Source organism: Anopheles coustani, chromosome 2 (assembly GCF_943734705.1).
Source record: "Anopheles coustani chromosome 2, idAnoCousDA_361_x.2, whole genome shotgun sequence".
NCBI classification, from domain to species: domain Eukaryota; kingdom Metazoa; phylum Arthropoda; class Insecta; order Diptera; family Culicidae; genus Anopheles; species Anopheles coustani.
The window spans coordinates 10,368,881-10,395,463 of NC_071289.1; the positions used below are offsets into that span (position 1 = coordinate 10,368,881).

General features: G+C 46.1%; 1 protein-coding gene across 4 annotated transcripts in view; it reads left to right on the forward strand.

Moving 5' to 3' along the window:
• Positions 1–26,583, forward strand: part of LOC131267363 (protein daughterless) — a 58,803-nt gene that overhangs the window by 12,265 nt on the left and 19,955 nt on the right. For all 4 annotated transcript variants that reach the window (XM_058270224.1, XM_058270226.1, XM_058270227.1 and 1 more), the window contains exon 2: positions 16,951–16,997. In XM_058270224.1, the coding sequence (XP_058126207.1) occupies positions 16,951–16,997 (47 nt within the window). The remainder of the gene's footprint in view (positions 1–16,950; positions 16,998–26,583) is intronic.

A 26,583-nucleotide genomic window follows, 5' to 3' on the forward strand; every position in this document is an offset into this window, starting at 1 on the left:
GCCGGTTGCAAAGTGGCCTCGGGCAGTTCGACTTAAGAAAAAAAAATAAACCCCCCCGAGAACCAGTTGGAGATGAGATCTGAACTGACAAATGTTGTAGGCCCGCTGGCGAATTCCTATGCGCGCACAATTATGGGCATGAAATGTAACCCCTCAATTTGTGCCACTGATTAAGTTATTAAGTTCGGTTTAGCGGCACCGGTTTGGAAGTCGTTACGCTGCAGAGTGTTTCCCTTCCAGCTTCCGACACTCGTTAGTTGGGTTCAAGTAAGGAATGGGAGACTGGGGGCAAGTGTTGGTAGCAGTTTTGAAGTTAAAAATTGGAGCCCAAAGGAACATAGAATGCGTTAGTTGGAAATTTTATAGCATGTTTTCATTTGGAACAATTTGATTAGAATAATTCTGTGGTTTGGAAGGACTAACACTTCTTCCATTATTGTATCTAATTAAGAGTAATTATAGTATATCCTTTGCCTACACGCTTTGCCTATGTTAAGTTCTAACCCATCGATGATTGAAATAGCATCAACTGTTGTCTCTAAAGCATCTGATCTGATATTGAAGTAGCCCATCGAATTCTGTCTCTACATCATCTGACTTTGTCTCTAATCCTGGGTTTGTCTCCAGCCGTAAAACAGGGAATAAACAAAGTACATTTTAAAACTCCAAAAAACAAAATATTTATATTTTTGTATGCTTTAAAGCTATTCTTATGTATTATTAATAAATTTATTTATTTTATGCTGAAAGATCTTTTTTACTTTTGGGTAACTATGCACGATGTTCTAATTGCTTCTTTTGAAGTCTTAGACAAGGGTTTCAACATAAAGTAATCAAAAGAGAAATTTAAAAAATAACTCCAAGCCTAATTCGTAGTTCCTGTGGTTGAAGCTTAGACAATTCCGTGACTCTTCTTAGGTAGAAGCACCGAAAATGCACCGAACTGGGACAAAAGCTTCATCCTCTAGCCATCACTCGGTCAGGAATCAGCTTTGTTTCTCTTGGAATGCAACCCCGGATGGCTGGATAAGCACTGGCAGGCTCTAGCTATTTCTGCATCATAATTAGCTTGCTTATGAATAATTTACTGGCGTGTACACTAATTTGTATCCCCCCGATTTGTTTGCTCCGAGCAGTTGCAGTTTGTGTGTGTGTTCCGTGTGCGTAGCGTTGAAGTTCGGAGAAGGCTTACCGGTCCCGGAAAAATGATAATCGACTCTCATATCGGAACCATCGCCGGAGGGAAAGTTGGACGCAAGTGGTGTACCATATTCTGGCGGTGGCAGAAATCAGGCTCATTCTCGGCGTCGGTTCACTCGAACACCGGACTCGTGAAGGTGCATTTCCTCGCTCGGGGGGCGGAGGAAGGAGCTTCGGGTCGAAGTAGCTGCATCCCTAATAGAATACGCTTTGGGATGCTGCAATAACACGAGGCTAAAGGACTGCGAGGAGGGAGTGGTGAATGCAAATCGGGGGAGTGTTTTTGGCACACAACACAGAGCATCGCTGCCCCGAAAAGCTCACGAGCGATGGTGCACAGCATCATCATCATCATGATCATCATTATGCTGCACTCTCGAAACTCTGGGAGCGATGATTGGAGTTTATGTTTTGCTGCGTGCGGAAGCTCTTGCCTAGGCGGAAAAACCCAACGTGCGGATCATCTACAGAGGGATGTGGAAGGGTACTAGGTAACACCGGAGGCTAGTGGACGCTCGGGAAAGAGATCCGTGCGATCGCGAGCGTCAAATGAATGGAAAATGAGACATCATTTCCGGCGTTTGTTTTTCAATGGCGGTGTTAGCAAGGGATGGGGGAAGGGGGTGGGAAATATCCCTTGAAGTCTCCTGCGGAGGAATCGGCTACTTCCGAGAGGGTGATGCCGCCCGGGGGATCTTTCCCGAACTCAATCTGGAAAAGGGGAAAAGCGCGGATTGTTGCACCTTTCGCATCGGGAAAAACAGCTGCTACGCGCAAGGTTGCGCCCACATGTGTCCGTTGTTTGGTGGTGGTCTCAAATTATGCTGCCAAAGGATACCCAGCCTCTCCCTCCGCCCTCCCCACGAGTGTGAAACCGGGGGAAAATGGTCAACGAGTGGATGGAAGCTGTTTATCTTGCGCTGAATTCGAAACACGCCCGACGCACTCCGAAAGTCGGGAGAAGATTCGCCTCGGGAGGCGGGGTGGCAGTGTGTCCATTCGGTTCGTTTGAGGTCATTTGCATCGAACTTTGTTTCTCGGCCCCCGGGGTTCGACAACCGGGAAGAGGGAAGGAAGGAACGGGCTTTCCATTCGCGAGGCGAAGTGAACTCGCGCGTGTTCCATACTGCGATGATAATTAACTTTGTTTGTCGCGATTGGCCGTCCGTCGTCGCGTTACCCTCCCCTCCCACTCCTCCCTCTCCCTGCTCGAGAATGTGCTCGTGATGATGTTGATGATGACCATGATGATGATGTACCAAAGGCATCGTTTCTTTCGTGGCCGCGGCCACGCATCACGTCATTATCGTTTTTCGTCCGGCAATTCGGCCGGACCGCATTTCAATGCTTTCCTCGGGATGGGGCCACTCATTCGCTTATGGGTGGCGCGTTTCGCTTCGGAGACATTTTAAAATTGAATGTTCACGATGGGGGCTTACTCCACAAAATTGATTATAATATTCATTGACTAGCTGGTGATTGAAATACAGAAAAAAAGGCAAGAAAACAGTACATATTTGGAAGAGGGTTTTTCTCGGCAAATAACTAGTTGAAATCACATGTTTTTCGATCTTTTTATAACATTTTCTTTCGTAAAACAAAAATTGTTTTATAGAAAAGTCAGTTGCCGTGTTCTTATATATTTTAAAGATTTGTATGCTTACAAAGACAACTTTTAATTTTCATTTTTTGGAAGATATTTTTGAGGTTAAGTTTTTTTTCCAGAACTCAAACAATTAGCTCCTTTTTATTACCAAGCGCTGTTGATTCAATTCTACTTTCTACCATCCTGCACTCTCATCAAGGACTATTAACAGTGTGTTGCTCATGTCATTTTCGGATTTTCCAAAAGTAGCACGGAAATGAATTTCACCCACTTTCGGCAATATGGAATTAAAAACACTGCCGGAAGTGCACGAAGGCGGCGCATGCGATCCATACAGCGCGCCATGTATAATCAGTCATATCCTCGGAAGCGGCCGGTCCAAATTAATGTTCAACTACTTCCCGAAACGGCGGTGCAAAGCATCCTACGTAGTAATTACGTGGCGGATACCGTTGTAGAGAGTGGAGTGTCCTTTCCCCACTTTTCACGATCCTGGTTTTATTGCGCCCGTAGAGCGTAAAATAATAAGGGATCACTGAGAGGGAGGGAAAAAGGATGTTGAAAGCTATCCCCCAAACGGCATTTTGTTTCCAATTTCACTTACCTCGGATGTTGGCGTGTGTTTCTCTTAAAACGCGAGTGAAAGACACGAGAAGAAATGGCCCCTTCCTTTTGCTCTCTTTAGCTTTCTTTCTCGCCTTTTTCCTCCATCCTATGGAAGCATAATTATTATTACCCGTTAGCTTGCAATCCCTTTCGACATGTGCACCAAGCGCCAATGGGAAAAGGAAGCGGAAGGTGGAAAATGCATTGGAGCATCGGTGGCACAACGGTTTTTTTTAAAATAATTATTTTATTTCGCTGCACTTCCTTCAATAACATCCACGAAGTACAGTTTTTATTTTCTCGACCGAACGAGCAAACCACCAGAGAAAAGTCAGTGTCGAGTGTTCAGTCTGTGTTTCCCGGTTGTGTTTTTAAAACGTAGCCGTTTTTAATGCTCTTTCGCCGCAACCGTTTTCCGGCTGAACGGAATTTGTCCGTTTTTGGGTTTTGCTGTTTTCTTCTTCTTCTTCGTCGGTATCGTAGCGGAGAAAAATACGCACACTATAAACCACCAGAGAGAGAAAAAAGGAGCCGTGTTGTACGGGCGTCCTGGAATCGGTTCCGGGGTCTCTGTTGGTCCTTTTTCGCGTCCTCTTCGAGGTCCTGTTTTCCACCGGGGTTTTTCTCCGGTCCACCAGCGTCCCCTGACCGATTCTAGGTTGGAAAAAAGTGGGAGAGAGAGAGAGGGACGGGGACCCTTTTGTATCCTGCCTACCGCACAACAACCACCACCACCACCACCACATTCAGCACCAGCATCATCCGCAGCGTCATTCCGTGCACTGCACAAATCGTCGTCCTTTGCGTGAACCTGCCTTCCTTCCTGAAGCGGGGGTTGGGTGGCGGCAGGGTGGCGGGTGTGACGGGGGGTGGCGGTACGCGCAAACGGTAAAGTTGACTTTCCAACCGATCGCCCGGATCGCGTACCCCGTATTTTATGTGGGTTATGCGCGGGGAAAACTACATGCAAGAGGGCCTACCAACCCTCCCTTCCCTCTCCCTTCCTCCCTCTCTCCCATCCCATCCCTTGGTCGTTAAATCGCTTCTTCATCGATGCCCTTTCGTTCCATTTTTATTCCGTTCCACAACGGTTTTGGTATTGAACGTGGTTTTTCCCCCTTGCGTTTCTCGAATGGTGTGCATCCCTTATTTTTAAGGGTGTGAATCGGTCGGTGTGTATGTGTGTTTGTGGAAGGGTTTTTTTTTGTGTGTGTCCAAGTGTTGGTGAGAGATGCTCGGGGGAAAAGTTGGTTAGTTGTGCGGAGATGATGCAGTGCAAGGACGGACGGTTTATATCGATTTGATCTCTTTCTTTCCCACTCCGGGATCGCTTTTTCCGCAGGATAACGCAAGGATCAGCGGCGAGTGGGACGGGAGAGAGAGGAGGGGTACCCGCCCTAGTGTGTGTGTATGTGTGTGCACCGTGGTCCGGGGTACGCTAGGGGACGAATTTCGGACCGACTCTCGGATGTCTGTTACTGACGATTCGTTCCACCGATGCGAGCAAAAGCGAGTTCGAGTTCGAGTTCTTCCCCTTCTGCCTGGAGTTGCTGGAACCAGCGTGTTGGGTAGCGTTCCACGGTTCGGAATTCTCCTGTGCGGAACGATAAAAACGGGGGCGAACGACGACGAGTGGCCAACGAACCGTGTGATGTTCGTTCGGCAGCACACTCCCCACACACTTTTCCCGCTGGCCTTTTCATCCTTTCTTGCCGGAACTCAGCCACACGGAAAGCAAAACAACAAACGAACGGGTTCTGCTATTTTTTATTCCTCCGCCCGGAACCCCAGTGTTCCTGTTATGTCCTGCCTTCAGCGCCTTTTATGCTGTTGGTACGGTGTGGCGTATCCTTTTGCGTGTGTGCACTGCTCCACAGTTTTCATTTCATTAATTTTTAACTTTTGTTATTGCCTTGGACATACTATCCACCGTCTCCTCCCCCGGTCGAGTTCCTCTCCCCTGGGCCGAAAGGACCCACCCGGTGTCCGTTTCATCCGCATCGTTTGAAGCTTAATTTCTTTCACCATTCCTTTGGGTCCTTGGTTTCACTCCTTTGGTTCCAAGAGTTCCACGAACTATATCCTATGAAAGGCAACTGGGGAAGTGCTTGGTGGGGATGCGTATTCCGGTGTATGGTTCTTTTTTTTCACTTGGGTGAAGCCACGAAACGAAAGTCCTAAGGATGGTCATATTTTATCGACTTTCGGTTTGACCGTTATCCTTTTTTTTTTGGGTGGCTTTTCAACCGGAATCAAGTGAACACGCACATTCTCGTACGGTGCATTGACTGCACGTTTTCCTAGACGTTACAAATCGTTATCCTTACCTCGTCTGGAGCAGTGTCTTTTTGTTGATTATTTATTATGTTTGCATCAGTAATGCAACGGTTTAATCGAATTTTCTTACGATATTAAAAATTCCATTAAACTCCAAACAAACTGTTCAGCTTTGGCTTGTACTTGTAAATTCGAATTTTAAATATTTGTCTATTTTTCTGGAGAAGAACTTAAATTTCTAAATTTTTCATATCGAGTACTCTTCTTTTACCACTGTTTCTCGAAACGAACGGTGTGGGTTCTATCCTTTCCATTTAATTCACCTAGACACGAAGGCCTGCCTAGGTCAAAGGATAGGAAAACTCATCAAAACACCCTACATGCACATCCGTGGAGCTCGCGTTGGGAGTTGGATCATGCTCTGGAGCTTGCTTGTAGAACCGCAACATTTATCATTTTGTTTTCCCGCTGGGTTTGGTGGAAGTGCGGAAAAGCGAAACCGAAGGTGTGTGTGTATGCCCCCAATAGAGAAAGAGTGAGAGATAGAGCGACACACTGGCTCGCGGTTTTGTTGTTTTATGGACCCCGTGACTGACTGACTGTTCTCGAACCACAAAATAATGTCCAACGGTGGTCGTGTCTCCCGCGGGTTAGGTTAGGCGCGGGGGGTACTCCCGGAGTGCGCGGGCGAACTCGTTGTTGCCAAAGGCGTGACGAAAAGAAGCAAAAAAAAATAGGCAAGTACTCTCAAAAATAAAATAACGACAACATGTATACGTACGTCAATCACACGATAATGGCTTGTTCTTATTTCTATTATCATCGCGCGTCGCCGTCGCCGTCGGTTGCTGCCGTTTGCTAATTGAAGGTTGACCGGCCAGCAGCCTGGCTGCTATATGGTGTTGGCAGCCCACCCTGTTTTATCTCGTTTCGGGCCAGAGCAGGCCAGGCTCTAAGCATATGTCGCGCGGGAGCTCGTGCTCACGGAAATTGACTGTTACGACAGAGCCGGAGAATCGTCTTGATAAGCGACCTTCGAGGTTCGGTCTGGTGGTTTATGATTGCAATAATCGAACCACTTTCCTCCTCCCCAACGACCGGCTCTCTCCTCCTGCCACTGCTAGGGGGTTTTGGCGAGGCGGACGCACACCATTTCACGGTGGTTGATAATGTTTTCCCTCGTTTTTTCTAACATCGCGTCCGTTACGGTCTAGACAATTTTTGTTATCATGCAAAAAAGGAGCACATGCGAAGAAATTAGCTTGTTTTTTGGTCTTCTTTATTCTGCACGGTCGAAATCAATAAATTATTCCGATTGCACCGACCCGCGTTCAATTGCAGGTCGTAAGGAACCGTGTTTTCCCTTTGTTTTTTGCGTGGCATCGTTCATTCATTTTTCTTCAACAACTTGAAAGTGTTTAATTTTTTTTGGTCGAAGAAAACAACCGTGCTTGAAAAAAAAAAGTGGCCTTCAAATGAAAATAAAAATAGATGAGCACCCTTTAAAAAACAACACATCACACGCAAACACCTACTCGCCTTATCCTCTTATCGATGCGCTACTTCGGGCTATCGGGGATCGATAAAAATCGCCGGTCTTTCCGGTGCCGGATCGATAACGACAACGTTCCCTCCCGGCGGCTTACTTACGGCCGGCTGCGATATTCCTTTACCTACCTTCACCCACTTGAAAAAAAAACCCCCGCGCTCGCGATCAATGATTTGTGCACAATTTTAAACTTGCAGCTTGCACCCAGTGTTGTTGCATAATCGATGGCGAATGCACACTTTTCTCCATTCCCGCAGGCGGGGAGAGGGCTGGTTGTTTTTTTCCTTCTCATAATCCCCACTTTTGACGATCGTCGTGTGTCTGTGTACTATCACACATGCGATGGTGAGATGGTGTTCGCGAGGAGAAAAGACGCGGTTTTCTTTTCTCGAGAACCACCACCAGAAGAAGAAGCCGAACACCTTGCGATGCCCGCACGGTCTTTTTTCTTCAATGGTGTGTTTTTTTTACGATATGTCTTCCCTTTTATGTGATCGTGTAGGGGAGGTGGAGGCAATATTGATCTTTAAGAAAAAAAGAATAAATCGTACGCACGAAAATAAAGACAAACATCAAAAGTTTTTACAGATTTACTTGAAATTACAGTTGGAGATCAATGCTGCTTTTGCATAAACCAAATCGTATCCAATTTTAAATTCTTATTTCAGTACATCTGTTGATTCTGAAAGAGGCTGTTGTTTTGACTCCATTTCAAGAACAGATGCATCGTGCAAACGAATGCTCTTCATTTAACCATACCTTATGCTTTAAAAGATCGTTGCTAAATTCGATAAGGTTGCATACTTTACTAATAATATTATTTTTTGTAATGTAGAGCTAAAATGTTAGAATAATTAATTTCTTCAATAAATAAATTTTCCGACTGCTGGTACATTTTGCTCCATCTTCCCCTACGGAGATTCCAAACGATCGTATTTTTATGTGCTTGTTTGCTGCTGCTGGAGGAAGCCTCCTTTCACCGTCGCTCGGCTCTGGGAAATCCTGGGAGAAAATGTCACCTTCCCCCCCGGGGGGAGGCGAGGTAGAAAATGTTAATACCCTGCGTTTAGTAACGTAATTCAATCTCGACCGCTATAAATTTGAAGCGTCGTTCGAACCAAGCCGTTGACGAACGCGCGTTTCGCGTCGACGCATTACGCCATAGGCGAGCTCGATCGATGTGTGTGCAACATTGTGCATCATCGCCGGGCGGCCCTTTTCCCCCCCCGCGTGCCCTGGCGACGATCATCTTCAATCGAGTGGTGGAAAACTGAAACCGCGAACCCCGACAACCGAGCGAATGCGGGTACCATCACCATTCAGTTCCAAACGCTGACGAACGACAGAGAAGGAGAGAGAGAGAGTGACAAGTTGGGGACGAATCTTTGGGGAGTTTTGGGTGCGGGTCCTCTGGCCGTCTTCGACCTCGATCAACGTCGTCGGCGGCGGAGGAGAGAGAGGCGATGCCGACGCTGGGATTGGGGAAATGCGTGATACACATGCTTCTTTTAACGCGCACCGCGCGACAGATGTTGCATACTCGTTTTCATCTCCGTCTTCATCGTCGTCTTCGTCTCCGTCTTCGCCTCGTTCTGGTGGTGCACTCGAGAAAGTTCAACGGGATCTTATGTTGGTGCACCACCTAAATTCACCGCCTCCGAGGTCGGGGTGCAAACTGCAACGCTCTCGGTGTTCAAGAGTCCAATCCCCATCTTCAGCGTGTGTGCGAGAGCTCCACAGGTTTCCGTGACGGTTATTTCTAAAGATTTCCCAAATTTGGTCAGGTTTAGCAGTGTGTTTCGAGGTCACCACCCCAGGCTGACTCATCTCCCCGTGCTGCAAGTGAGTGTGTGCAACCTCTCTCGAAGATGCACTCGGAGGAGTTGGGTTTTTATTCTGCATCCGATTTTTTTTTTCCATTCCGAATTTATTTTCCCAACCTTTTCCCGCATGCTGTGCGTGTATAAACCGACGATCTTTCGAGGATCTCGTCACCCCCTCCTGCACACACACACACACACCGGATATGGGAACTGTACTGATCAGGGGCGGTTTATCGTAATGTTAATGATCATCTCCTCCAACTCCTCCATGAGCACTGGAGTACTTTCATGTCTGCTTCATGTCCGCCGCCAGCTTCCCGCCGTAACTCCACGGGACGCGCTCGGCGGGAATGTAATGAGCTCGAACCAAGGGGCCATACAGGCATACACACACACATACCCGTTGGCGGCCGCTTGAGTAATGCATTGCTGGGGGCTTAAATCCGTTGTTGAGATCACTTCATGCGCAAAGTGGTCTCGATTCTCGTTGGACGTTTGTTCCGAGAGTTATTTCTAGTGCGCGCATTTATATCTCCCGAAAAAGCAAAACGCGATCGAAGGGTCCCGGTCCTCCGAGGGTTTTTAGATTTTCCCTCTTTAGAGTTCGCCTTCTCTGTTTTCCACGTCTTTTTTTCACTCGATTTTCTAGCTCTAAATGTTTAACTCCGACGACGCTGTACGCTGGATCCGGTGGAATCCCGAGGATTAGGATAGGTCACGCGCGAGTCTGTGTTGGTTTGAGTGTCTCGTTCGTCGGTCCTTCGACGGGATGCATTTTATGCACTCTGTCGAGCCTTCTTTCGTTGCTTCGAACGAAGGAGAACGATTTTGGGAAGAAGCAAAGAGGAGCTCGCGTATCCCGAATAAGTCGGCGCGTATGTATATCCACCCTCGGAGGAAACAGCGGCGCACGGCAGGAAGTCTCATTTTCACCTCGTTTTCTCGAGCCGGCGAGAGAAAAAATAAATTACACAAGTGGATACCCTCCTCCGACCCTCGCCTAAACGCTGGCGGCTTTCGATCATCCGAAAAGAACCGATTCCGGACCGGACGAACGAATGATTTGTATTTTTTCATCCTCTGGCCTTTTGTGTTTAGGTGTGTGTATGTGTGTGTGTGTGTGTTACTTCCAGAGGCATATCCGGCCGCGACCGAGGGAATGATGGAAAAGCTTTTTCTGGCATAATCATTCTGGCCCGCGGGACGTCCAGATCGCAACGAAAAGCAAGGATACGATGGATGGATGATGATGATGATGATGGTGTACTTTTGTGGGTTACTTGCGTTAATTTCGAACCTACCAAAAAGGCATATCTGTGGCGAGCTTCCTAACGCACGTCCTAGAGAGGGTCCAGTCCGCAACGGGGACGACGGAGGGAATGGGTTGCACACTGCCAGGATATGCTTGGGGTGCCGTTTAATAAGCTTCCGAGAACGAGCAGCGAAAATTAGTCTTTTTCGGTTGACCTCCCTCCGACAGGCCGTTGGCCATTTCGTCTGTTTTGTTTTTTCCCGAGCCCTACCCTAGGGGAGTTTAAAATAATTTCCTGCTCAGTTCGGGGAGGGAAGTAATGATGGAAAATTAAATGCAAATGGATGGACCACAACAAAGCGCAAGAAAAGTACAAGGCTCTTTTGACAATTTTCACGTCCACGCAAACATGACAACTAAATTGTCTTATCATATTTGGGGTTTTGAAAGAACTGAGCAAAACTTTTGCGAAATGTTCTTTTTCTCGGCACCGGGGAAAAGAGGATAATCATGTGGAATTGAACCAACTGATAATTGGTTAGGTGAAAATGCAAACAAGATGAGCCAGAGTTTCCGTGTTCTCGACAGCCTTTCGTTCTAAATCGTTCCCGAAGGATCCCCTCGAATCGCTTTATCAATTTTTTGTTTGTTTGTTTAATATTCAGTAAACGATACACCTCTCGTAACACTTAGTGTTTTGCCAAGCAAAATTTGCCTTTCTTATCGTCTTCCCAAAATCAAACTCCTCCACGTTTGTTGTTGTGTTTTATGCGTTTCCCTTTTCCGACTTTGCCGTTCGGGAAACTTGTGGTTCTAAACCAGGGGTCGGCATACGCTTCCAGAAAAGGGCCAGATCATGAAAAAGAACCAAATACCTTAAACGATGTATTCATGTTTTAAATGTGATATTAAACCCTTGTGGAAAAGAGTATTAATTTTCTTCTCCGAAAAGAATCATCAACATAACATAAAATTTTTCGTTCGTTATGTTCGTTGAAAAGGTACTAATTTCAACAAATAGTTCGTTTGTTCTGCTGTATATAAATTTATTTTATTATATTTCAAATCAATCATTTGCTTAAATTATATTACCATTTCAAAGTTTCTCTGGCTTATTCTCAGTTATTAAAATAGCTCCGCTTGAAGTTTTAAATATTGCGAACCATAATTTTTTTTGGTAATGTTACCGAAAAATGTTTTTCTCGAAGTAAACATGTTATTTTGCCCCTTCGATTCTCGAAACGAGACAGAGTAGTATTAGAACGACTAATAATAAAATGCGACCGAACAATCTTATAAAAGTGTTCGGGCTAGTTGCCTCGTACTGAACAGTTGAAACAGATTGTATTTTAAAACAGTGTGATATCATGAACAAATATTTTTTGTTTGCATATTGGTCTAAAACTTTCTTACGGGCCGGCTAAATTTAGTTGCCCGGCCGAACTTTGCCGACCCCTGCCCTAAACCATCGACGCTAGGAAGTCAATTCACGGTCGCTCTCGTTTTCATACCCGTCTATGTGTGTTTGTGTGTATGTGGCTAGGCTGGCATCCTACTGTGTTGTGCATCGTCAAAAAATTCTCCCCCTCCCGACATCCCGCAGCGCGTTTAGCCGCACAATCCGGGAATCCGGGGGATGGACGGATATTTTGTTTATCCTGTGACAACAAACCACTTGCATACGCGCTGTGCGGGTCTCCCTGGCTCAGTGTGTGGGTTGGGTGGTGGTGGTGGATAGGGTATTTGTTCGCAAATTTGTCGGATGTCGGTCGGTGGGGACGTTGCAGATCCCGATCCGATCTGCTCCGGACAGGGAGGGCGCTGGGAATGGTGTGTTTGGTTTTGTCAGGCTCAAGCCCCATTTTTATAGCCTTATTTTTCCTGCACGGAGGATGATGATGATGCTGATGGTTGGTTGAACATGTTTCCCGCTTTCGAAAACGGGTCCCGCTCGGTAGCGCAATTATTATTGGTGGCGCACCAGAGGGTCAACTTGCTCTTCCAGTGGACGTTAAAACTAAATCCACTTCAGTATGGCGGATTTAGCCTAGTGTGTTGGTCGTTTTTTTTTCGCTACCTCTGTCAGTTATGTCGCCGTTTTCCATCCATATGGGCTCCACGCGGGACAGGACTTGCAGTGGCGCGGTGTTTTTTTCGGCGAGGAGTAGATAAGTCAGTCGTCGAGGGATCGAAAACCGACGACGGGCCAACCTGAACCTGCAACCCCCCAAAGGGAGGGGTGAGTTGTGTTTGGGCTCGAGCACCAACAGTTTATGTTTATATTTCGCTCAGTCCTTCCCGCCTTCGTCACCGCCATCGCCCCGAAGGCGGAAGGTTTATCAATATTTGTTTTGAATGTTTTGAAGTCGCTTGCCGTTTCCTGACCTCGGGCAGCAGCGGCTTACCCGAAACCCGGGGAGGAGGTGACGGTCCGGGTGGTGTGAGGTTCGGTGAAGGTGCAAGTGACGGGCTCAACGTGGAGAAAGACACCGCCGACGCCGCCGCCGCCGCCGGAGCGTGATTGAGCGATAGGAATAAAGATTGACAGGCCGAAGCCGAGCAAAGCGGGCCAAAATACGCTTCATCGGAGGAGGAGGGTTTAGTAAAAGGTTGCCGAAGGAACCGCACTCCGATGTGTGTGTGTGTGTGTGCGTGCGGGGATTGGTGTCCCCTTGCGCGTGCCTGGCGTGTAGGTGTATAAATTGATCCGTCTCCAATCTCCCACCGTCTTGCAGATTGAAATTTTCCCTTCGATCGCGCGGGGTCTCTAACATTTATCTCTCTCTCTCTCTCTCTCCCTCCCTCCCTCCCTCTGTATGTTGGCTGCTGGCTCCTCGGCTTTGCGTGTGCCACTGACAGCGTGTGCGTTACCTTCTTCTGTCGGTTTCGTCGGAGCGCGCGATGGTGTAATAAAACGCCAGGGGGGGCGGCTGCCTCGGTTGTTTCGGTCGAGACTTTGAGGTCTCTCGTCTTGGAGGCTTTTTTTTTCTCCCCCCTTGGGGCGAACGTTATGCTGCCCTTCTTCAATTCTGCGGGGTTTTTTTCTCTGCCGAGGGAGTGCGGCTTGCGGTAGGCCTCCTGTGGTGACTTTAAAACCGAATGCGGGCCGCAGCAAAGACACACACACGCACCGGGTGCTCGAATATTCACCGCATATGTTGCTCCTTCTTCCATCTCGCCCCCCAAACCCACCCCAAAAGCGCGTCAACCTTCCGGGCCCCGGAGTGTGGATATATATGGTTCAGCATCAGCATATGATGGTGGTGCTTTACGCACAACATTATACTCGTCACTTTTTTTTTTCTTACTTTTCGACCATATCATTCCGTTTTGAGGCGTATTTTCTTTTTCCCGCCTTCGTGCACACACACCGGTTGCACGGCTGTTTGTTGGGTTTTTGACGATGATCAACTGGTGGCAGCGCATGTTTCCATTCCGTCAGGATAAACGGTTTGTCGAGTGGTATTTTTAACCTGCAAAGTACTTGTTGCTCGTTGTTGTTAGCGAATCAGATCGGGCTTGAAAGTTCCAGTAGTTTGTTATTCAATTGTTGATCATTAAGGAATGTTCCTTTAAAATGTTAATTATAAAGTTCAAAGATAGTTATGCTTCTGGGTAGTTCTTTATTTTCATAAATCCAGTTTATAATTGCTGTAAGATACATGTTACTAAGACCATCGTTCGTTTCAAAGCATGAAAATTCAGGCACATGAAATACAAATAATCTTCATTTGTTTTCGCTACATAACATTACCTCAACAAAACCAAAACTGACCGAAAATCTGGGTTCAAAAATCCCACAACATTATCCTTGCAGAGGATCGACCGACCGACCCGTCGGACCCCGGTCAATAAACTTGCGACCATCTGCTGCTCGCGCTCGTCGGGTTTTGGATCGAAGAAGAACCCGTTCGGCCGCTGAAATTACGAGCGCTAAATGAATGGATGTGAAAATCAATCCCCAAGCAGCAGCGTGTACAGTGCATTAAAATAATGCCCATTTTTAAGGAAGATCTTAATCAACAAGTTGTGCGTATGTGGAATTGCTGGCGTCCACGCGCCACCACCACCAACAGAAGGAAAAAGGAAGCGTTTTTGGAGCGCAGGATATACCGTTCTACCGTTGGGTGAAATTCGCACGCGTTTACGACGCGACTCGCGGTGGTTTTCTCGCGCCATAAAATGGAAGAGAGATAGTGAGAAGGGGGAGGGCAGAGGGAGTCTTAAAGACGGCAGGGAAGCCCATTTGGGGTGAATTCGGGGAATAGGTTGTTTTTTCGAAATCGTTCGTCCCTCTCGCCACGGAACAGAGAGTACGAAAACACCAATCAACGGGCAATAAGGAGCCAACAGCAGCAGCAGGCAATTGTAAGTGTAGGGAAAACGAGGGGGTAGGAGGGAAGGTGGAGCTGGGGCCAAAGGGAGGTTACAGCCCCGAGGCGCAAAAAGCACGCCGCACTCAGTCAGTCGTGTGCTCCCTTTTGGGTTCCATTTTTCGAGTTCATCGGCACGGACAGATTCGTTGTGGGCTCTCCGGTTACTTCCACCGGACCCTTTTCCGCGTGGTGTTTGTGTGGGTTTTTGTCTGTATGTGTGGAGCCTTGTAGATACCATAGCATCCAAGATTGAACCCTCCACGAGAGTCCCCTTTGCCACACGCGAATCCTTTTGGACCAGGAAACAAGATTTTCCGAAGCAAAATGCAAAGCTGCTTCACTGCTTTGTGTGTGTGTGAGAGAAAAAATGCAATGCGTCTGGTGGAGGTGATTACATTTGCGCATCTCGTTCAACTCAACCTGTCCGTGCTTCACTTTGGGGAAAGGCCAACGAAGACGACGCTGCATAGGGAAAGCCATCTCCAAGGACCGCCACATCCGATCGTGTCTCGATCGCTTGCATCGAAAAGCGAAAAGGAAGACAGAAAAAGAGAGAAAAACAACATGGAACGTGGTCGAGGGAAGTAAAAAAAAATAGCCGAAAATTGTGTACAGGTGGTACGATGCAATTATTAACATATTTATGGTTTCGGCTGCAGAAATAAACGCAGAACGATCGGCGAGAAGGTGGTGAGAAGCTTTCCTCTCAAGACGGCAGACGAGCCCCCAAACTTCTCCCCATTCTTCCCGCCGCCCTTCGATGTCGCATTATCCTCCACGTCTCCTTTAGGTTTATCATTGTGGAGCAATAGTGCCTCCCGATCTACCATTTTTTTTATGATCGGCCGGCAACAAGTTGTCGTCTTTTTTCCTCCGTTTCCATCATTTCCCTCGTGGTGGTGGTGGTGGTGGTAAAAGGAGGGATCCTCTGCATGTATGCGAGGCCAGATGTTTCATGTTTTCGTACCGTTTTTTTGCTCTTTCTGTTCCGTCGAAGGAAAAGTTGACCCTCGAAGGATTGCTCTGCGTGTTGTGTCTTGTTGTTCTGTTATTCTTAATGTTCATCCTCGTCTCCCGATCCTTTCGTTGATTGGATTTTTTTTGTTTGTGATGTTGTTTTCCTAACGTCTCCTCATCCCCTTCCAACCAAGGTGTATATACGAAGCGGCATTTGATTTTTTAAATCACCTTCTTTTGCTTGCCGGCTGCTCGCTCGTTTGTTCGCCAAGGATCCTCGAGATAATGTTGATGGTCTAAAGAGGGGGGGAAAATACATAATTTCATGAAGCAACAGCAAAATGATGAAACCTTTGCCACCGCTTTCGAAATGCCACATTGAGCCCCAAAACCTTTTTCCCTTCTCACACACAGCGCCCGAAGGAAAGAGCGCCAGAAAGAGAGCCGTGGTTCGGTTGATTACCCTTATCTTTACTTCGCCATCGTTGTCGCGGTTGTTGTTTTATTTTTGCTTTCGAGTCCCATTTGTCCAGCGTCGACACACACACGCGACGATGATATCTTGGGGCTCGCGCGATGTCGTCTTCGCCGACTTGTTACCACGTTTGTCGGGCCTGCGCCGGGACGTCGTCCCGCATTATATGACGATCGCCGGGCGCGCGCGTTCGTCGCTTGGCGGTCAATCAAGTCATCGTTTTGGCGTCGCCGGGGATCGCGATTCCGGGAGCGTGCCACAGCCGCCCCAGTCAGTCGGCCTTTAACGCCGCGATATACGTTCCGTTCCATCCGTTTTGCGATCATTCGTCCCGCTCCTTTTCTCCTCCCCAAAATGATCCCGTGTTCTTCCGTTCGTGTGTGTGTTTCGGTTCTTCATTTCTGCGGTTTGCTGTTTCGCGTGGTCGCGTGCACACACCGATGGCCACTTGCGCGTGCGCGTGCGGGAGCTCGCGCGTGGCCGGCCATTCACATTTTAATGCGTGCGCGGTCACATCTCTTCTCGAGCGGGTTGGGGTAATGCTTCTTCTGGGGAGCTCCCCAAGCAAAGGATCCCTTTCCTGAGGACGTCGAAGATGTCGTGGTGACGACGAGGGGAGCACATGTTTATTTATTTTTGCCTCGTTTCCCTTGCGACCCTCGGTGATAAACGATCATCGCTCGCGAGAAAGGTGTTCGCCGGGAAAAGCGGGACAGTTATGGACGGGGAAAAGAAGCTACGCACCGTAAACAAAAAAAACAAAAACAAAAAGATGCAAAAAATGATCCTTCGAGCTTGCCACTAACTCTTTGTCTCTCTTTTCCCGCAGAAAAAGCCGGCTACCAGTCACCATATGGCGGCATGGACAATGGAGTGGTAAGTTCTCGTCGGCCGAGCTTTGGACAAACTGATTATATGCAAACAAAAAAACACGGTTGGAGGAAAAGGATACAACCGAAGGATACGGGAGCCGCACCAACCATCCACCACAATCTCGTCGTCTTCCTCCCCCGGTGTTTCGAGGGGGGCTTACTTTGTAGGTTAAGTGTAGGCTTTCAATTGCGGAGGACGATACTCTCTCGGAGGGAGGGAGGAAGAAGGATACGGGGGAAGAAATGCATTCGACAGGTGATGCGATGCACAGCTCCGGTTTCTACAACCCCCGAGGAGTGCAACAAAAAGGAAGAAGAAATTATGCTGACACGACACAAGAGAGTGTATGGAAAAAAGGAAAATTTGTTTCTGAAGGATGAATCTTTCTGGCATCGGGTTTTCGTCTGCCTTTTTGGTTTCGGAGGACTTTTTCCTCTACAAAATATGAAGGAAGAATTGCCTCGCTCTCCTTTTGCCTCATGATTTGCTGCATCCGAGAGTGATGGGGTTATTGGAGGGCATTGAACCTCTTGTGTGCTGATCAGGAGCCGCTGAAACCCCCCAAAACGTTGGACAGGAGATGTCAAAAAGAATGTCATTTCTGAATTTATGATTTGGAAAAAAAGGACATTTCGCAGTGAGTTTTGGAAATTAAAAAAGCAACTTATTTTTAAAGTGCCGTGAGTTCACCTGGCATTTTCAAACCCCGTCACTGCAGGACACCTGTAGTAGAGATTTTCAAAACAGCACGTTCCCGGATGGGGATATATAAAAAAAGAGAAAAAAGAAACCTTGACACGAGCCAAGATCTTGGCGGCTGCGTTTTTGTTTTTTGTTGTTTTCGCTTGCTTTCACTTCTTTTTCCGCCCGGTTCGTGGTCCGTGCCGGCTCATCCGGCGATCCTGTCCCGATGCTGTGCGTCGCCGGCAGAGACGGCAGGACACATGCGCATTGTTGTAATGAAAGATTTCCTGCCGAAAGACAAAACACAAACGTTGTCCCTTTGCGTCCTGGTTTTTTTATTTTTCCTCGTGTTTTCCTCCACGACATGGCGATTTCGATAGAAAAAAAGTGTGCGATACGTTCTCGTGTCGTGCCGCCGTCTGCGTTATGGCACGCTTTGAATTTGCAAGAAAGCAGAGAACTTTACAAATGGCACAAACCGTCTAGCGAGTTTCGGTTTCGTGGTCGGAAAATTAATGCAAGGAAAAAGGATGCTTGTATTAGAATGGGAGAGCACGTGGGATTAAAAAAGGCCGACGAAATTAAACAAAAAACACACTGTATAAAGGATCGGGTTTTTAATGTACAACAACCACTGATTAGGGTTTTCGATTTTCGTGTGTATGCGTGTCTGGAAAGCACACATTCAAACGGCACGAAAAACATCTTAGCAAAGCCCCCTTTCTGCACCGTTTGTGAGAATCGAAGCAAAAGTGCATGCATAAAACGCTGCAAATTACGGCGAACAAACGAGCGAAGGAAAACGGGGAACGGAAAGAGGGACAAGGAACCCGGGAATGGCAGGTCAAAATTTTCTACCAAACACCGAGGATGAAATAGGACCTGATTTTCTATGCTGTTGCTTTTCATAATTTATTAAGGATGCAATTGTGCAGCAAGAGAGAGGGAGAGATTTGTCCGGCTATGATTTGCATGTCGTTTTTCCTCCCCGGTTTCCTTCTTTCTTCTTTTATTTTTCCTTTTTATTTTGGGGTTTTGAATGTTGTGTTAAGAAAACAAAAATCTTTTTATCGTCATTCTCCGAATAATTTATTCAGACATTTTATGAAATGGTTCTTCATCAAAAATCCAATTAGATTCAATTTGTTTAACAAGTTTAATTGAATCGATACTTATTGCAGAATACATTATTTTGTTACTTATAGCGGTTAATTTCACGAAAAAAAATTTAAATATGATAAAATACTAGTTAATAATTTTGATAACCAACCAGTTAACACCAGTTTGATGTTGTTGGTTGGTTATTGGGACCACAAGTTAGACGAACAAGTTCATGATTTGAACCTTTGCGGAAGTTCTGTCTACAGCTTCCAATCAGACCAAGGGATGCATTTTTTCTTATGCTGCCAATTAGGATGAACCTCACTCACATCTCGCTGCCCGATGCTGGATGGTAATGAATTTATACCTTTCCCGTGTGCGTGTGCCATTAGTGTGTCCCATTAACCGTGCGCGTAGGATGACTTGACGATGGTACAGAAATGATTTTTCAGTTTTGAATTCAAGTTTTCTCCAAAGGGACGAGAGCCGTGCGGCGTGTGGAACAAGGAATAATTATAACCTCATCGAAAAAAAAGGGACCGAAGGACAATAAATATAAAGGAGCAGCGAAGCCCAAAAAAACACGCAGCAAGAAAACACGATGGCCACAAGGAGAAGCCGGCCAGCTTTTTCCACCTCCTTCGAGGCCAATGAAACAATGAAAGAGAGACGGTGGTGTTTTTGGTCCAGCGAACTTGATTAAAGGCTCTTCGACGAACGCACGTCGTTTTGCGAGATCCTGTCTCCTTCCCCCGCGTCTTCCGTCTCCACGGTTCACGGAACTCCGAACGCTGAAGACGCCAGCTGTCGCCATCGCTGACACCATTCTGTGCCGCATAGACGCCTGTTGTTTTTTTGTGTTTTGAGCTTTCCTTTCCTTTTTTTTCTTGTCTTTTGGTCCATCCATCCATCCATCGGATCGGATCGGGTCTCGAATCCTGCGGGTCGCGTCCTTCTGTTGCACTGGTCCTTCTGAAAACTTCCCCTTGGTGTGTGCCCTACGAGACACCGTGTACTGGGTTTTGTCTTTCCAAGGCCCTTCTGTCTGTGTGCGCCCTTCGTCAGTCGGTGCTGAAGAAAATCATCTCGTGAACCCCAGACCAGGGGACCTGCGTCCCTAGATGAGTCCTCCCGCTCCCAGCACTTCCCCCGGGAGGCCTAGGGAGAGGCAGGATGATTCAGGTATTTAAATTTAAATCGGCTCGAGATATAGAGAATCTTCAAGATTCGCTGCGTAAGGGGGAACTTTACTCCCGGGGCCCGATTAAGTGTGTGTGAGTGTGTTGTCTGTCTTCTCCTCAGATTCGGTGCTATATCGGTCTCTTCCGAGTCCTTTGAACGTTGCTCCGTCGCATATATGGAGCTCGGGATATTAGCTTTCTGGTGCGTGTACACGCTGCCTTTTTGCGGCGTTTTTCGATCGTCCAGGCCGGAAAAGAAGCTCGGAACGACCAGCGACACGTTCGACGATCCTCACTAAATCATCTTCCTTCCAGCATACGTCCATCTTCGTCGAAAAAGGAGGACAAGCGGAGAGGATGGACTGACAAAATTCACTTCCTCAGTAGACACAGAACCTGTTTGTTGTTCCCATTCGCTGTGTAACTAACTATTCAAACCGAAAGCAGAACGATGCGTCCCCCCTTCTCTCGGAGACCTTCTTCCTCCGAACACGTCCTCTAAGGGGCGGGTGATGGTAAACTTCCGCTTCGGCGACACATGATCCTGTTCATCCCTCTGATGGATACGGGCGAGAGACTGTTGGATTGTCGAGGTTCTGTGTCTAGCCAGGCTTGTTCTTCCTCTCGATGTTGTTTTCCTCTACCTTTATTACTTCCGGTTGCTCATCTTAGTTTTTGATATCATCCCCGGCATCAAAACATGAACAGGGACGAGGGAGAAGCACTCGATTCGCCTAGGCCTAGGACACGTTTTCACCAGAACAATTGTCCTCAAAACAGGAATACTGATTTAAAAGCAATTCGTTTGCCATTTCGCTGGAAAATGTAGGTTGGGACGAATGTGGAACTATTATTAAACGATCGCACTTTTTACTCCCAAGTCTTGAAATAGGTCGCTTTTAAAGGGACATCAGGGGATATAGACGAATGACAGATAACGGAACGCGGAAATGGTTCGTCCTTTTGCAACGGACACGACGAACCCTTTACCATCTTTCAAGTGCTCTTTTGGAAGAGAGGTGTGTTTTTCTCATAGAAATAAAATAGCAGACGCATTTTTTTGTTAAATTAAATGCCTCGCAACGGTTACGGAATGGATAAATAAGACGTTAGCAATCTACATAACGATCATCTTCAGTAACTCGAATGGGTTTTTTTTTGGGAAAGGGAGCATTTAAACGTCGTTTTAACTCAACGGTTAGCTCAAGGTTCCAAACAAATGCATTACCACCGCCAAAAATGCATTGTTATCTCGGAACAACAACAAAAAATGCTCTCATATCATGAAATATTAAACCTTCCACCCTAAAGGGGATCATTTGCGGCGATAAAGATCAGCAATATCATAATTCAAACAGGCACATGCCGGGACCATTCCTCCCGGTGCCGTTATAATGTTCGATATTAATGTGCACGACTTTGCACCGGGACTTTGCGGCGGCCTTTTGCGGACGACGAAGTTCATGCCTTCTGGGTGCTGATCCGGTGGGGAGCACAATTTAATAAACATATCAAGATCGAAGGACACCGCTCCACCAACGGCGGCGGGAGGCCGCGGCTCTAAGAAACCGAATTTACGAAATATAAGCTACAATTTTCTTCTCTGCCTTCGTTTTGTATTTTTTCGTGCAGTGTTCGATACGTCCACCACCTTCTGCGCGTATTATTGGCGGCACAAATTGTGCATATCGAATCGCAACCGCCGGACAGATTTACAACTACCGATTGGAATGGGAATAAATGCTTAGAGGGTAGACCCCCGGCTGGGGGGGTGGAGAGGTAGCTGTGGTGGTTGGGCAACCTCAAAAGTAAATCAGTGTATCACACTAATCCCCTCACCGGGTCGAACGCCGCGCGTACGTTGGTGGCGGGTTTGTGCGTTAGCATTAAAAACGAAATCCGGTCAGTCCGAGTTTCCCCCGCGGGGAATGGGAAAGCGCAACTCCACAGTCCAAAAAGGACAAGGTGTAAGGCTTTGTTGTTGTTGTTGTTGTTGAGTTGCAAAATTTTGTACAAAAGATTATGTACATTCATACATGTGCTTGCTGGACGACGAATTGGTCGCGCGCGCGCCTTAGCCAAACCGAACGCGGATCCCCGTTTTTCGCCGGTTTCATTTTCCTGTTTCGATGGTGTGTTCCTACCTTCCACCTTCTGCCCAGTCCTGTTGCAGAAGCCGGCTTGCTTAATTTATCCCCCGTGGAGCGTACGAACTTTTCCAGGTTGCTTAAACACACTGCCTACTATCGTGGAACTGTTGCTGCAACGGTGGTCCACTCTTGTACGCCCAAGGGTATTTGGTTCTCGAGACACAGTCGAGAGGTTGGTGAAATCTATTGTAGCAAGTTAAATTGTTGCTTACGCTTATTTTCGCCCGAATGTAAAAGTAGCCAGCCCAGTTTGATAGGCTCCAGGAATTTGAAAACTCTAGCATTATACCAGTGTATACCAGGTTGTTTTCTACACGTACATGTTAGTCTTTAGAAGATATTCTAGACACTCAAAAAGTCGAAATGTCGTTAAACAAGCAGAGCTGAAATGTGTAAATAAAATAGTTTTCAAATTTAATTCTTCTGTTGGAAAGAATTTCAAAATTGTTATCAATTCTATATAACACTAGCTGGCTCGGTTGAACATTTTTTGAACGACATACAACTGTTAAAAATAATTGGTTTTTAGCTACACATTTTAATTGTTGATTCTATAGGTGCGATACTCTGTATAAATCAAAGAGTTCAAAAACTGCAAACTGGATCGATGAAAATATATGAAATCAATTCTAGACTATGTTTTGAATTTTAACATTTACTTCTTCGGCGTTTACATGTTTTTGCTTCGACGTTTGCATTCACTCATATGCCGTAGATACTAAAACTAAAGAAAATTTGTTATTATTACCGATAAGTAAAACAGATTATTCTTGTTATTGAAAAGAAACGATTTGCTCGAAATCAACTCACCACACTGCTCTGTGAAAAGGCATACTGCTGTGACCGTTTATACTTGTGAGTTGAGATTACACTTCATATGTCATTGCTGAATGTAAACAAACAAACCTAAATATGACAATAGAAAATCGTAATTCAATAAGAAAGTATGATGTTTCCCGACGTGAGAGACAGTTTAAAACCTATTTTCATACCTTATACTCATAACATGTGTCCAAAGTTGGATTTAAAATGTTTCAACCGTTTAGGAGGAGTTTAAACACTAACACCGTATGACACAAGAATTTTATATATATAGATTGTTATCAATTGGCTCATCCTGGTTTTGACTAAGTAAGGAAGCTCCATACATTCGCCTTCAATCTTGCAAAGTAACTTATCAATCCACCGCTAGAGTAGCTCTAGTGGAACTGATCGAATTTAGTCGCCCTTCCATTCCCCCAAAAAAGGAGCGAGAAATGCGAACGCATTCATGTCTGTTTTCCGTGTACCAGGGCCCTTCGAATCGGCTTCACGCTTCTGTAGCCTCTTTTCTGCGTTTTGGTCTGTGTCTGTGTGTGTGTGTGTGTTTTTCTGTGTGGATTCGGATGTTTCGAAGTTCGATTTATATTCACCCTTCGCTCTTGTCTCCCCCTCCACCACCACCAACACCGCGGACCCAATCTCCACCGGATTGATACCCTTTTCACCTTTCCCGCCGTGGCCGATTTTTCCTCCCCACCCCTTTCCCGAGCGTATTATAGGGCTCTTCAGACTTTTCGAAAGGAAGACGCAAGGAAGTTTTCTTACCATTTCCCTTCGATGAACTTATCCCCGTGTGTGTGGGTATTTCGTCCTGCACCGATCCGGTACGCTGATGGTGGTGTTGGACCCCTACTTTCTTCCAGTGGCACACGTAGTACCGACACCGACATAACTTTACACTCCTCTCTCCATCGCGTGTGTGCAACCCACGGTGTGCCTGCTGTTCCGTCTCGTAGGTCGTAGGTGCTTCCTCCGGCATTTCGGGTGTGTGGGCTTTCCGCATAAGAAAACATCTGTTAGCCTTAACGGCGGACCCCGTCGGGATCCTGATCGAAGTTTTTGTACCATCGTTGGGTTTTTTTTCTCTCTCCTTCTTCTCCCAAACCATTTTCCACTTTATTTCATTACGCGTTTTCCTTTTTGCTCGCGTCCTTTTCGTCTCATTTGCCTCGTCCTACCTTCGCTACAAACTTTATATGTTTATAAGCACACAGACACACTTATCCGAGCTCTTCTACTGTACAAATACACTAATGGTTAGCCATCTTCTTCCAGGATGTGTGTACCGTTTTTGGGCTTTCGGTGTTCCATTACTTCCTCCTGCAGTTTGAGGTCGTTCTGCCTACTCCCACCACACCCCACCCGTCGTTGCTCCCCCTGGATTGGTTTGTGGTTGGCGGAAAGAAAAACCCCGAGCCATAGGAACTCCGCTTACACTTTTCTACTTTTCGATCGTCAAATTTTTCATTCAGTTCACCATTTGCCCTTCCGTCTCTTCCTTCGCGTTCTGCTTCAGCCAGGATTTTTGATCCTCCTGCCCGCCTTTGGCCCTCTTGGCTAGAATATCCTTTTTAGTCCTGTTTCTTTTTCGAGGGCTTAATTTTCCGATCCGCTCAGCCTCGGCTTGTGCGTGTGCACCATAATTTTCTTCTTCAATTTCACCACTTTTCGGCTCCCTGTGCATCCGTTGCACTTTGCCTCGAAGTCGTGGTGCATCGGTCGGTCTTGTTGCTGCAGTCTATGTGTTAGTGTCCGTATTTATATCAAAACCTTTTTATTCATTATCCTTTTCGACATATCCTCGTGGATCGTTGCTTCTTTTGCCCAGGTTTATGCAGTTTTGATCGCATTTTTCGGTCTCTTGTTTCGAAATCTGGAAGTAAGCTACGAATATTACTCTGGTTTTTTTTTTATACTTCTATCACTTTTTCGTTTTCTTTGTTTGGCCATATGGACCCCTTTTGCTTCCTTCTCGTGCGTGTTTCGGGTTCAACCTTAATTTCAAATACATTACGGTTTTTTTTAACCTAGTTGTTATTGCCCAATATAACCCACTCGTCGTACGTTGTGCATGCATGGATCTGGGAAAGGGAAAAGGCCCCAACGAGCCACGAAGGCCTACCACGAAAGCGAAGCAATGACCATAAAACTGAGATAAAACAAAGCAAAAAGTGGTGCACATTAGATTGCAGTACGATTGTGACGGAAATAAAACCCGCTTCCCTTTGCGCGGCGCCCCGCTCCGTGATGCATTTCGCCGCTGCTGCATTGCGTGTTGCAGCTCGGTGGGTCGGTTTATGTAGGTCTCCTATTTAATGTGTTTGTTTCTCTAATGTCCCTCCGTACTACATATGTATGTGATGGTCATTTTTTGCCCTCTAAATTAATTAAAACTACTCCGTGCTGTGGCGCTGCTTCGGACCGACGTGTCACCGTTACTCCAGGCTTTGGCGAGCTAAAGGCCCAGGTAGAGGATCGCCAATGTTTTATGCTTGTGCCGGCGCTTGTGAAACGGTTTCGTTATCGTTTTACCGCGCTGGAAAAGCAATAACCTCGTGGAAGCTGCTGTATTCTTTTACGCAACATCCTTTTTACCTTTTCGGGAAAAAAATGAGCCGTTCTTAACTCGGTGGTGTTGAAATGGTTCTTTAATTTCGGCAAGCTATGGACCACTGATTCCCTGGCGCTCTGAATGCTGGCAGTAAAATAATCCCGAATTCTTATTACTGCCTTAGGTCTCGTTTTACTTGTTTATTACCACACGGCTTACAATAAATCGAGCGCCGCATTTACGTTCGAATGTTTCAGAAGATTAAAAATATAAGAAAAAATATAGCATGCTTAGTTTTAAACACTAGAGAAAATATCTTCGATCGTGCTCGATCGTGTAGCGTTTAAGTAATGCACGCAACCTGAACATGGCTTCGGTGGTTTCCATCGCGAACGTGGGCTCCTAATCGCGATTGAAGATTGAACATAAGCATACATTCTCCATCCCCGGGGCTTTGCGAGGAGGTGGTCATTAGGCGTGCGTGGACAGCGTTTTAATTATCTATTAGTGGTGATCCTTAATGTCAGTACGCCTTCAACATTAACTTTGTAGTGGAGCTCTGAAGTTGTTTATTTCTACCCCGCTTCAGTGATTGGTTTAATTTGGCTGCGAAACAATTTTGACATTGAAAGAAAAACGAAAATTGGAAATGTTTGTCGCTGAATGTTTAATTATCAGAATTTACACAGAATTCATTAATGGAAATGGTTCCCTCTTTTAATTAATAACTTTTCGCTTTTTCAATTGATAAAATATATAAATGAAATTGTAAACAAGATTAGATGAAAATTAAAAACACAATAAATTTGGTCATAATTTTTAAAATATTGTTCCGATCTCGTAAATATCAAATCAGATTATTCAATAAAAGTGTTTCTGCATATTATTAACTTAACAAATGCAACAATGTTGGTTAGTTAGAGGTATTGTTACTTTCAAACAAATTAAATTTTTGAATCTTTGAAGGTTACAAACCATAAATTGAGATGCTAAAAAACCACGTCCCGCGCATTCACAAATTACATATATTTTAAAAAATATAATTTAAAATTGAACCATAAATCCAACGTGTGGGCCTCCTTCCAGTCGGTCGATCGTAC